Source organism: Marmota flaviventris, chromosome X (genome assembly GCF_047511675.1).
Source record: "Marmota flaviventris isolate mMarFla1 chromosome X, mMarFla1.hap1, whole genome shotgun sequence".
Lineage (NCBI taxonomy): Eukaryota > Metazoa > Chordata > Mammalia > Rodentia > Sciuridae > Marmota > Marmota flaviventris.
The window spans coordinates 129673682-129686670 of record NC_092518.1 but is presented as its reverse complement, the minus strand read 5'-3'; the positions used below and the strand labels follow the sequence as shown (position 1 = coordinate 129686670).

Below are 12989 nucleotides of genomic sequence, written 5' to 3'. Positions count from 1 at the left end.
TGATCTGCAGTCCATCAGCAAGCACACCACTCTTCATTCAGAATCTGTTCCTTTCTGCTTCTCATCATCTCCTCTGCCACCAGCAGCTGCTTGCTGAAGGGTCTCTTTCCTTGTGCTATTGATCCACTAGAGTGTTTCCTTCTCAGAACACCCTAAGTGATCCCTTTCAAACTCAAGACAGGGGATGGGGCTGTAGCTCAGTGGTAGGACTCTTGCCTTGCATGCAGTGAGGCCCTGGATCCTGGTTCCATTCCTACCACCAAAAAAAATTCCTCGGCAAGTCTTGCTACAGACCTACTCAGGAGCCTCCTGTGCTCTCATCTCACAAGTACATGTCCTCACAATGGCTGACAAGGACTTTAGTGATCTGATTCCTCCCTTTTTGACATGCATCCAGGGTGGTTTGTCCTGTAGAGTATCCCACACACTAGATTTGTCTCTTTGTTTTCTCATAGTGAACATTTTTGATCAGGGTACTATATACATGTGAATTCTGTTGTCACAGTGGGGGGAATCTTTTGGCAACTTGTACCATTGTTAGCGATGCTCACTTTGGCCACTTGGTTAAAGTGATGGTAGCAGCAGCCAAATTTTGCCATTGTGAAGTATCTTTTTAAAAAAACTTCTTTTTTTTAAGACAGAAAAAGTATGTTTAAACTTTTTTTAAAATTTTTATTATTGGTTGTTCAAAACATTACATAGTTCTTGACATATCATATTCAATACATTTGATTCAAGTGGGTTATGAACTCCCATTTTTACCCCGTAAACAGATTGCAGAATCACATCAGTTACACATCCACTGTTTTACATATTGCCATACTAGTGTCTGATGTATTCTGTTGCCTTTCCTATCCTCTACTATCCCCCCTCCCCTCCCCTGAAATTAGGTATTATTAAACAATCTCTTAACCATCCAAAATGCCAGAATGATAGTACAAAACCAAGATCAGTTTTAACAGGAATCAATGTAAGATGTAAAGATAAGTGTAGGATTTAAATTTTAAAGGTGGATGTAATACCTTCTCATGTTTTTGGATTGCCATTGAGGATAATAATAAAAAATATAAAACACCAGGCATTGGTGAGGATGTTGAGAAATTGGAACACTTGTGTATTAGCAGCAGGAATGTAAAATGGTATAGCTGCTGTGGATAACAGATTGGTAGGTCCTCAAAATTACCATATGACTGAGCAGTTCCACACCTAAATATATATACTGCACAATTGAACACAGGTATTCAAATAAAAATCTGGACATGAGTATTCATAGCAGTACTATTCAAAATAGCCCAAAAGTGGGAGAAACCTGTGTCCATTGACAAATGGGTGGACATACACGATGTGGTATTATACCTTCAGTGAAATATTATTTAGCTTTGAGAATGAAGGAAATTCCAACATATGCTAGAGCATGGATGAACCTTGAGGACATTATTCTTAAAGTGAAATAATCCAGACACAAGGGAGCAAATACTATATGATCCCACTAATATGCAATATTTAGAGTAGAGAAATTCACAGAGATAGAAAGTAGAATGAGGGTTGCCAGTTTCTGGGGGTGGAGAAATGGGGAGCTGCTGTTCAGTGGAGACAGAGTTTCTGATGTGTAAAATGAAAGAAATTTTGGAGATGATTGGTGGTGATCATGATGAATCAATATGAATATACTTATTGTCACTGAACTGTCCACTAAAAAGTAGATATGATAATAAACTTCATGTTTTGTGTACTTTACCATATTAAAAGAAAAGATGGGGAAAAAAGGAAAGATGGATCAAAAAGTCATCCAGAAAAGGGCGATCTGTGGGGTGCCATTGTGAAACTTGAAATATTCTATTCCATCATAAACTTTTACCCAATAGTTAGAGCTTAAATTGATGAAGCTGGCCAGAATCCAGTTACTACACTAGTGGTTTCAAAGTCAGGTAGTTTTCTAAAGTGCCAATAGGCTGAGGACCAATTTTGCATCTTGATATTTTATTGGATGAGTATGTAGTGGAGGGTGAGGTGCTGAGTTAGTGGTGTTTCTACACTTCTTTTGCTAAAAATAAATGTTGAAAACAAACATACAAGCAAATAGAAAACATGTGGAGTCTAGACAGGTTCCTTAACTCATCTAGTTTGGTGTGGCAGGCTTCTATAATGTAACAAATTCAGCTGTGTCATTTTCTGTTTCAGGCAGGCAAACCATGGACCTTGTGGAACTTGTGTCTCTCTTCCCCACGCTGGCTGCACTTGTAGGACTACAGGTTCCTCCTCATTGCCCTGTTCCTTCATTTCATGTTGAGCTATGTAGAGAAGGCCAGAACCTTCTGAAGCATTTTCAATTCCATGATGTAGAAAATGATCCATATCTCCGCAGTAACCCCCGTGAGTTGATTGCTTATAGCCAGTACCCCCGGCCTGCAGACTCCCCTCAGTGGAATTCTGACAAGCCAAGTTTAAAAGATATAAAGATCATGGGCTACTCCATACGTACCATAGACTATAGGTATACTATATGGGTTGGCTTCAATCCTGATGAATTTATGGCTAATTTTTCTGATATCCATGCAGGGGAACTGTATTTTGTGGATTCTGATCCATTACAGGATCACAATATATATAATGACTCCCAACATGGAGAACTTGCTCAATCATTGATGCCTTGAGTTTTGCCACAATGGAGGGCAAATGCAACATGCTCCTCTTGAGCTGGTGAGAGGAGGCATTAGAGGTTGTTATTTTGTCATTACCCATAATATTGGAAGGAACCAGAGTATGAGGTAATCAAAACATGCATCAACCATTTGGCCCAAGAGGATGTGACAGCCAATCCTTTTCATTTAGTCTTTATTAATTTGTAATTGTTAATTAGGTTGGGGCTGGGCTGAGCCTTTTTCTCTTGTTTAAAAAGTCCATAGTGTAGTCATTTAATAAGTACAAAATGAACAAACCAAAATTATGTCATACTTTTTTATACCAAGGCCATACTAACCAAATAGTAACATATATATAATCAAGAAATAATTATTTGTGGAATTTGGTACATTTCAAAAAGTTACTGTATATCAAATTAAGTTCTACTCTAAATTCCTGATTTTTATACTTTAATAACATATCTTAGGTTTACCAGTATATTAAAAATATATCAATTTTAATATACAATTCACATTTCTTTCTCAATTATAAAGTTAAATACTAATTCTAGAAGCCAGTACCTTAAAGTCTATTTTCAATTTTCTAAGACCACAAGGTTTCAAATTCCAAAGATAAAATATGCATCGTTATTAATGTGTTATTTTTAAATCAAATAAAAAAATGCTTAGTAGATTAGAGACATGAAATTCATGGGAAATTAAGTTAAAACTTTTGAGATGTTTTCTTGATCCAATAATAATTTGTTAGCAAATAATATGACCTTTAAACTTAGTGACCATCTATTAGAAGTCTGTTATTTACAGTGAAAATATTTAAAGTTATAACTATATCCATGGTTTGACTCGGACTCATTTAAATGTTCTTATTTAGGTATAATTGATTACAGATGTCCACTTATGTAGGTGGCAGGAAACATTCTATGTTTAATTACTTATTAAAGGAAACAGCAGTTTTCTTAAATTTGTTAAATTTTGTTAAATTCTGAGTTATTTTGAGGATTGTAAAAACTTTTCATTAGTATATAGTAAGTAATTTTCAACTCCCCCCAGAATATAGTTCCATATTTCCTAAATAAGAAAATAACCAGAAAGGCAAGTAATAGTAATAAGTTTAGTCCATATTATCTTGAATAGAATACTTACAAGTTGTATTTATAACATGATGAGACTGATCAAATATCAGAAGTCATCAAAACAACATCTTTCTCAGTAAATATCTAAAATAGTCTGTCTTGTATCAAAATGAGTAATTTTAGTAATTTTCTCTTTACAAATGGCTCACTCAATGTTTCAAGGTAAATGTGAAATAAAATATAGCAAATTAGATTAAGTTACTGTGGTGCATTGAATTGTGACCAAAATGACAAGATATTATATTAAAATTATTGAAATTTCAAAGGCATTTTTAACTAATTAGCTTATGATAGAAATGTATATAACATAGTGATCTTCTACGCAGTTGAGTGACTTAGGCAACAATTTTTATTTAAGGAGTAAAGGATCCTATTTATCTCTCCCAATTCCAGAATTTCACTCTCCTTTGGAAGCTTCAGCTTTTGTAGATGGTTTTCCTCAGCTTTTTCTTTCTCATTATTTGTCTTTTTTATTGCTCTCTTTGTGTGCACTAACTTTTATGATACAGTCTAGAAATCCTCTTGACATATTTGCAGTGTATTTAGCTCTATCTCCTACTTTATAGTTATAATGATAAGTTTTAATTTAGGTTCTCATTTCATATCCATTTGTAGCTCCTGGTTGGTTACAATATGTATGCTTCATTTTTCTCACTGATTTCCTGAAGCACAGTTTTAGTATAAAAAATCTCCAAATTCTCCTCTTGATGAGTCCTAAGCTGAACTGTGCTGTCCACTTGGTAGCCACTAGGCATATGTGGCTATTTAAATATAATTTAATTTAAATGAAATAAAAGTTAAAAAGAAGATTCCCAGCCATACTATATTTCAAGTGCTTGCTAACCACGGATCTAGAGCATTTCCATCATGGCTGAAGGTTCAGTTGAACAGAGCTGTCCTGGATTATCTCTAGATTTGAGCTGGATTGCTGGCTGTTGGTGAGTTACTCCTGCGAGAAATTTCTTTATCCTAAACTTTCCCACAAAGACTTGTCAGGAGGTGAGCAAAGTATGTTTGGTTTAGGCGTAGAGTAAGTAGTGAGTTCACAGTGGTCTCTTCCTCTCCACTTCCATCACCATTGCCTCAGTCCTTCTCCCCTCTTTCCCAAGTAGTTTACCTCCCCTCCTCTTTCCTCCCCTTTTCCTAAAGGAATCCATGTGTCTTCCTAAAATCCCTCTTGCCCCTGCCCTTTGAGAACACCGTCAGTGCCTACTATGGGTCTAGACAGACCTCCGCTGAGCAGTCAGAGTCTTCCCTGGCTCCACGATGCCCCTGCCCTTGGCTGACTTTCCCTTGCCAGTCCCTGCCTCCCCCTCCTAGCTGTGGCCCTTCCTCTCTTCACCTACCCACTCACAGCCATTTTTCACAGCCTGGCTCCTGTGCCCCCACCAAGAGACTGAAGCTTTTGTGTCTCTCTAGTGTGTTTTGGGATGAAATGAACACCCCTGAAAGGTCTTCTGTTCACCTTACTTTAAAAAGGGTGTTTTTTTCTAATTACAAATTGATGTGTTAATTATAAAAAAATTCAGAAAACAGAAATGTAGTAAAAGGTGAAAAAAAGTATGTTTTATCTTAAATAATCACTTAATATCTTGTCTTTTTGGGGGTGTGAATTTTTCACATTGCTGTGAGTACACTATGTTCTTAATCATGAAATTTATGTTCTTACTTTTCCACTAACTAGTATGTGTGGTTATTACAGATTTTTGAAAAGATACTTTGTATTGCTGGTAATATATTTTATTGTGTAGTTTTATTGTAACTTAATCTTCTTTCAATTGTTGGAAACCTAGGTTATATACAGATTTTCAGTATTATAAATAATGCTGTGATGATCAACTTAGTGAATAAAGAATTTCTATGTATTTCAAATTATTCCCTTAGGAGAGTCTCTCAGTGCCAAATTGTCAAAAAACACACCCATGTTCTCCTTTCCTAACTCTTTTGCTACCTTAGGGTACTAAAGTTAAAAATAGAGTCAGCAAGCATGCAAATAAAAAACATACAGCAAAAAAGCACTATTAGAATAATAGGTGAAAGTGAAAGTGATATCCTGTTTTATCTTTTAATTCTTTATTGGTGACACCTTTATCATTGTTCACTCTGTATGATTGTTCGACACTTGGCATTTGCTGCTATATGAATTTTCCTTTCAATTTTATTTATCAATTTTACTTTTTAAAGTAAGTGAATAAATCAATATTTTCCTGTGTGATATTTTTCCTATTGAATATGGAGACCCCTTCCCAATCTGGAGTGAATAAATAGTCATTTTTCCTTGATTTTTTTGTGGTTTGGTTTTGTACGTACCCTGTTTCTTCACTCCTTTATAAGAGTAATGTATGCTCATTGTGTGAAACTTGAAAACTGTGAAAAATAGCAAAGATGGAAAAAAGCCCACTCCTTCAGAATATGGCTACTGTTGTTGACATTTGTGTTTCCTTACACTTCTTTTCCTGCCTACCTGCATATGCACAGATACAGACATTTCATCTTTACATAGCTGAAATCTACCACATATAATCTCTATCTTTTGTGATCTAACATTAGAATGGTTTTTCATAATAGCAGACAGTTATTATTGTTAACACATCCTTACATTAATCTTTTTTACTGAACAATAAACATTTTAATATGTATTTAAAATTGTGGCAAAATATATACATAAACATAAAATTTGCCACTTAAACCATTTTGGTACTTTTTATATTTACTGGGTATTGAACCTAGGGGCACTGTACCCCTGAGCTAAATCCCCAGTCCTTTTTTTTAAATTTTAGATTTTGAGATAGGGTTTTGCTATATTGCTGAGAGTTTTTCTAATTTGCTAAGGCTGGCCTCAAATTTGAAATCCCCCAGGTTGCTGGGATTGCAGGTATGCACCACTACACCTGGCTCATCTTAACTATTTTTAATGATGTAGTTCAGTGGTGTCAAGTGCTTTCACATCATAATGGCACTATTGCCACTGTCCATATACATAAATCTTTTCTTCTTGTAAAACTGAAACTGTCCTATTAAATATGAACTCTATCCATTTTCACTTCTCTCCAGCTCCTAGTAACTACCACTCTACTTACTGTCTCTAGATTTGACTACTCTAAATACATTATATGAATGTAGTCATACAGTATTTGTCATTGTGTGACTGACTTACTGAAGTTAGCATAGTGTCCTCAAAGTTCATCCATGTTGTAGCATGTGTCAATTTCCTTCCCTTTTAAAGCTGAATAATATTCCATTGTATGCATAAGCCACATTTTTGTCTCTCCATCCATCCATCGATGAATGCCTTGGTTGTTTCCACCTTTTGGGTGTTAAACATATAATGCTGCTATCTACACGGGTATACAAGTATCATTTAAGTTTCTCTGGGGAGTGGCAAGGGGAAGTCTCTTTCCCACCCTTGACCAAAACTTTCTGCTGCCTGTCAGGTGTTCAAGCCAATCATATCTTTGCTGTGTGAAGGGCTTCGGTTATGAATTCTCAAAAGTGTGCCCAACTCTTTTTCTACCCCCAAGTCCACCCTGCAGGTTGTAATTCTTTGGAGGATTCTCCTATTTAAGTATTTTTTGGTAGTGGGAGTTGAAATCCAGGGGCACTCTACCACTAAGCTATATCCACAGCCCTTTTTTGTTTATTTTTTATTTTGAGACAGGGTCTCACTAAGTTGCTAAGGCTGGCCTCAAACTTGAAGTCCTCCTGCTTCACTCATCCTCCCCAGTTGCTGGGATCACAGTTGTGTACCAGTGTGTCCAGCATTTGAAGAGTCTTGAATTATGGTCTGGGATCTGGGAATAAAATAGAGCCTAGATTCTCCCTTGGCCTCTCCAAGGTCTTTTTGGCCTTTGACGTAGCCCACTGTCACTGTGGTTGATCTAGCCTAGTTCCCTCATTCCCCACTGTGATTGGGGGCCTCTTGATTCCTCTGGGAAGTTTCTCTCTTCTGCATATGAGACTTTGAAGCCCAGAGGGATGACATAGTTGATGCTCTCAGATAACCCATAGAGTCACCATCATTGCTTTTGTTTGGATCTTGCCTTTCCACATGCTACTTTCCAGCTGGCATCCCTATCCATCTCCTTGCTTGCTGGATGGAGCATATGCCACTTCTGCTCATTGATTAATAAAATAAAGGCCATCTGATGTGATAGAGAGCCCACCCTTAAGAGTTTTCTTTGTGATCAGTTTCCCGATTATCACTCTATGTCTTCCAAATCACTGTCACCCATGATGTGATCAAAGGATGCTCTTATTTGAATCTGAATTCTAGGTGATTTCCCTAGTCTGCTGATGGGGGTTGAGTTTAGGCTGGAGAAAACAAAAAGTGGTTTAGGTTGACTTCCAGACAGAAGGAGCCCCACTGCTGATAAGGAAGAGCAGAGTATTCATCACCTGATCAAAAGCAAGATTTAAGCCTTGGCCAAAGAGAGAAGCAAAGGCCAGGCATTACCCACTTTTGTTTTTCCCTCTGTAAAAATCAGGGACAGTGATTTATATGGGTTAGAAGGTTTGGAGCAGACTTGAAGCTGGCATTTACAAAACCATTGCCCAATTTATAGTTGTTCTGTGTGTGTTTCTGAAAGAAACTTTTGCAGGTGATTTATATTCAAAACTCATTAACTTTTTTAATGAATTCATCTCTTCCACACTATTGAAAAATGTACACTCATATTTGTGTTAAGTGCAGCATGAATTATTGTATGAATAAATCATTAAGTTTGCCTTTATCATTGTGCAATTCTTGCTGCCATTTCAGGACTGCTAGATGCTTTCTTAAAATAAATGAAGCCATTTAACAAACCTTGATACCACTGCTTGTATTTGCCCCCTTCAAGTACCCAATCTGAGGCCGGAGTTGTGGTTCAATGGAAGAGCACTTGCCTCATATGTGTGAGGCACTGGGTTTGATTCCCAGCACCTCATATAAATAAATAAAATAAAGGTTCAACAACTAAAATTTTTTTTAAAAAAGTAACCAACCCATTCCTTCCTGTGAGAGGCCAGGGCAGCTCTGTTGTGGGTTTTGCCAAGGAGTTTAATTCTTCAGGGTAGGTGGTGATTTGCAGTTGAGTCTAGAAGTACTTTTCGGGCAGTGGCATGTCTCTCGTCTTGCACTGCAGTTATGATAGACTCCCCATAAAGAAAGAGGACTCATCAATGGGACTTCTGTTTAGGAAAACCAGTTAGGTAATAGCCACCAGGTAAAAGAAGGAAGTTAGTGGGTTTGTGGGGTGCCAACTAGAAAACTGCATATTTAGTGTCTTGATTTAGTGCCTTGATGAGCCTAGGCTTGTCTTTTTCCACCTATCCGTATTAGTGGCTTTCACCAAAGATTTTGAAGGCAATGCTTATTATATTTGTAGAGTAAATGAGGTTGTTGGAAGACATAAATTTCCAAATGGATCAGGATAGGCTGGGAGGATTGGGTGAATATCATCAGGTGAAACAATTTTAATGTATTTATTTGCTGGATTGTTTGTTGTGACCAGGTAATATATGTGCATGGTGCAAAGTTTAAACCCACATACACAACGAATGGTCAATTTCTCTTGCCTTTCATGGCTCAGCCTCCCTGCTGTCCTCAGACAAGCAAGCTTACCAGTTTCTTATGAACTGCAGGAATTTGAAAGGGTTTAAGTGTAGGCCTAAGGGATAAGTGTGGACCCTAGAACCAAGATGTTAGGGTGGGGTGATCCAAGCACCTGTAAAAATGTGCTTAGTGGAGTACATAGCGCTGTCATGAAGATATGGACAAACAGGAACAAGGTCAGAGGACAGCCCTAATACAGGTAGGACCCAACATATCATTTGAGAAACAGTTGAAGGAGGACATGTTTTAACTTGGGAGAGAGAAGACTTGAGAATGAATAGAGGTGGGTGACTAGGGAACCCAGCATGGCAGTGTCATAAAATTACTTCAGACCCATCATAGGCAAAGCAGATTAAATTTGCCATCTATTGCTGCAAGGGAAGACTGCAGGGGAATGGAAGGCCAACCAGAATTTGAACTTTCTAACATAAAAGTTGAATAGTTGGAAGAGACTGCTCCTAGTTATGGTGAGCTCTCTGTCATCTACAGTATTAAGCATCACCTAGGCAGGTGGTTCCCATGTGGGTTTAATTTTGCTCTCAGGGCACATTTGTCAATGTCCAGAGTCATTTTTGGCTGTCACAACTAGGAAGGGGGTGTTGTTGGTATATAATGAGTAGAGGTCAGGGATTATAGGAAACATGCACAAGCAAGGCCCCCACAACAAAGAACTATTTGGCCCAAAAGGCAATAGTAGCAACATCAAGAAACCTAACACAGGCAAATATTTGACAGAATCAACTACTAAAACTCTGTCTCTGAGACTTTTATGACTGAGGAATGCATACTCAATTATTAAAATAGTGTGCTGACTATAAGATGAGTGGCCCTTTGAGTTTAGCCTTGCAAAATATCTTTAAAGATGGTATGGAGCTTTCAAATAGAGATGAAGATAAAAAAAAAAAAACTTTTTTTCTGTAATAGTAGTTGATTGGGTTTCTGTTTCCTACTATCCAGAGAAACTCTGCTATCCCAGTTCCCTGGCCTATATAGGAGTTACACTGGATTATTTCTTTTAAAATGATATTATGTTCCTCATTGAGAAAGTATTGCTCAGTCATAGAAGAATTAGAAAACTGTACAAAGAAAACAACAACACCCACTTGGAATATGTCATCCTCTGTATATTTTTAAATTGGCTCATATTTCATCTCCTATTTACTTTCTGCATCCTATTTTCCATCCTGCTTTTCATGCTGAATGATTTCTAAGGGCTTCCCCAACTCAAACTTTCTATGATATGCTAATTGGGAAAATTTCCATGTGGGCCATTTCCTAGAGGACAAAACTACCTCTGGGTTTCCTTCCCCCCATGACATCTAATACATAAGAATTTTTATTTAACAAAGATTAATGTCAAAGCTGCTATTTTTTCCAACCTTGAGCTTTGCGATTCTGTTTACTTACAATGGGGCCTCAACTGCATAGCCTTTCCAAAAACAAAACAAAACAACAACAACAAAAAACTCTACAACAAAAACACCTTTTCTGCTTAAATTAACTAGAATCTCTAGAGTCTAAGTCATGAGGATCACAAATTGAAGGTCAGCCTCAGCAATTTAGTGAGGCCATTAGCAACTTAGTGGACCCTGTTTCAAAATAAAAATAAATAAAAAGAAGGGCTGGGGATGTGGCTCTGTGGTTAAATGTCCCTGGGTTCAAGCCCTGATACCCAAAATAAAATTAACTAGAGTCAATCAAGCAACTGGGGCTCCCTAATTATGCAGTGTGTACATTTGAATACCTGGAAGCTAGTGCTAAATTGTCCTCTAAAGACATGGCACAAAGTCACAATCCTTTAGTGAAGCACAGCATCCTGGTTTCTGTCTTTCCTCTAGTACTATTTATGTTGCTTTGTTATGATTTATTTCTAGGAGAGGAGATATTTATTATTTATTTCTGTATAGTACGTCCCTAACCTAGTGCCTAGCACATTTTGGACATATATACATTTGCTAATGAATGAAAAAAATTTTATTTCAAGAATCTGAGGAAGACCAAAGGGAACATAGTCAGAATCAGAGACTGGGAGCTGGGTGGACACCCACCTAGCTCCTTATTCTATGAGGTGGGAGCCTAAGCCCAGAGGAAACAAGAGACAGATTTACAGCTGGACAGGCAGTCCTCAGAACCAAGTAGGCCAAGCCTATTGGAAGCCCACCTTCAAGTCCAGATCTCGGTCAGGGAGGATGCAAGGGCTGCTGCATCCACAGCCTTCCTTTCCTAGGGTAGGGTGGGGTGGGGTGAGGGGAGGAGGGCAGATGTCAGCTGAAATGATGCACAAAGGAATCAACTCAAAGCTGTGGAGCTGCCAGAAAATCAACTTGTAAAAGGAGGAAGGCTGGAGACCACCCGTTTGGAAAATTGCCTTTGTATGTAACTGGAGGGCATGCACGTGTATGTTAGGATCAAGCGTCCACATTTCCATGGCTATCTTTTTCATTTCCCGTTTTTCTTTGTATTGCTTTTAAATCAAAGGGAAGCCATGGCAGAGAACCTCTTGCCCTGAGCTACATATATGAAAATGATGAAGGTTATGGAAGTCGTTTGGTTTCAATAACGAATCATGGTGCCGCCCTTATAGGAAATGAAGTGAGACTGTTGCTAGGTTGTTGGAGAGAGGCTGGGTGGCTGGGTGGGGGGTTCTACTTCCGCTGAATTTGCCTTTCCCACCTTCCCCAACTGTTCATTGAGATCCGAACAACTGATAGAATAAGAATAAATTCTAAGCTGAATAGTCTCTCATCCTATTTAAGGGGGCCTTTTGGTGACATTTCTGTCACCACAGCTTGATAGAGAAAAATATTCACAAAGCCGAGTCCGTTTTGAAGGGAATATCTGTAAAATTGGGTCAGCAGATATGTTACCGTAGGCAGGGAAGATGAAATAGGACTCTGTCTTGTCTAAGCCTCACAGCAACAAGGAAGAGCTTTACTTCCAGGGCGTGCACTTGGATTTGTACCTTTTGGCTCTAATGGTGCCACACAGTGGAGGCCCCTAAGCAGCCAAGGGCGCCGCCGCCGCCTTCCGCCTTCCGCCCTGGCTTTGGGTCGGCTGGACACAGCGTGTGGTCGCTCAGGGGGCCACTGGAGGCCGCTGTGGCATCAAGAACGCACGAAGGGCGCCCAGCTGGCGGAGGGGAGCCTCTCCAAGGAGAAATGATTGTCACACACACTGACTGTTCTCGAATTCTAGTCCAGGATTTTAAAGACACTGTTATGAATTAACTAGAATAAAACACCCGGCAGATGAAGCTCGGGTCTCAGATCCCCTGGGGTTGTTTTCTAACCGCTTTCTAACTCATTTTCCCCCCTCTGGGACTGGGTCTCATTTGCAGCCCAGAGGCACAGGCTTTATCTATGGTGAAAACGTCCTCCAAAAATGACACAAATGTTGCGGTTGCAGCCTGTAATATTTATTTCCAAATACTTTCGCAAAACAGGATATTATGCTGTTTTCTCAATCGGCTGGCATTGGCAGCAGGTGCTAGCCACCATGTGGGCTGCAGGAAGTCTCATTAAATATGAATTTCACATGAACAATCAATAATTGGTTAATATAAGTATATCCTAAATATTGCACAGGTCATACTTATATTAAACACTTAATTGTTATTTATCT

The 12989-nt window shown here is 38.4% G+C and overlaps 1 protein-coding gene across 3 annotated transcripts in view; it reads left to right on the top strand.

Moving 5' to 3' along the window:
* Window positions 1-12989, top strand: part of Ids (iduronate 2-sulfatase) — a 64865-nt gene that overhangs the window by 20111 nt on the left and 31765 nt on the right. Inside the window, exon 9 of one of the 3 annotated variants that reach the window (XM_027924109.2) lies at window positions 2182-6057. The exons of the other annotated variants lie outside the window; for them this stretch is intronic. Within the exon in view, the coding sequence (XP_027779910.2) occupies window positions 2182-2654 (473 nt within the window). The 3' untranslated portion in view covers window positions 2655-6057. Of the gene's footprint in view, window positions 1-2181; window positions 6058-12989 lie in introns of those variants that run through there. 3 annotated transcript variants of the gene reach the window in all.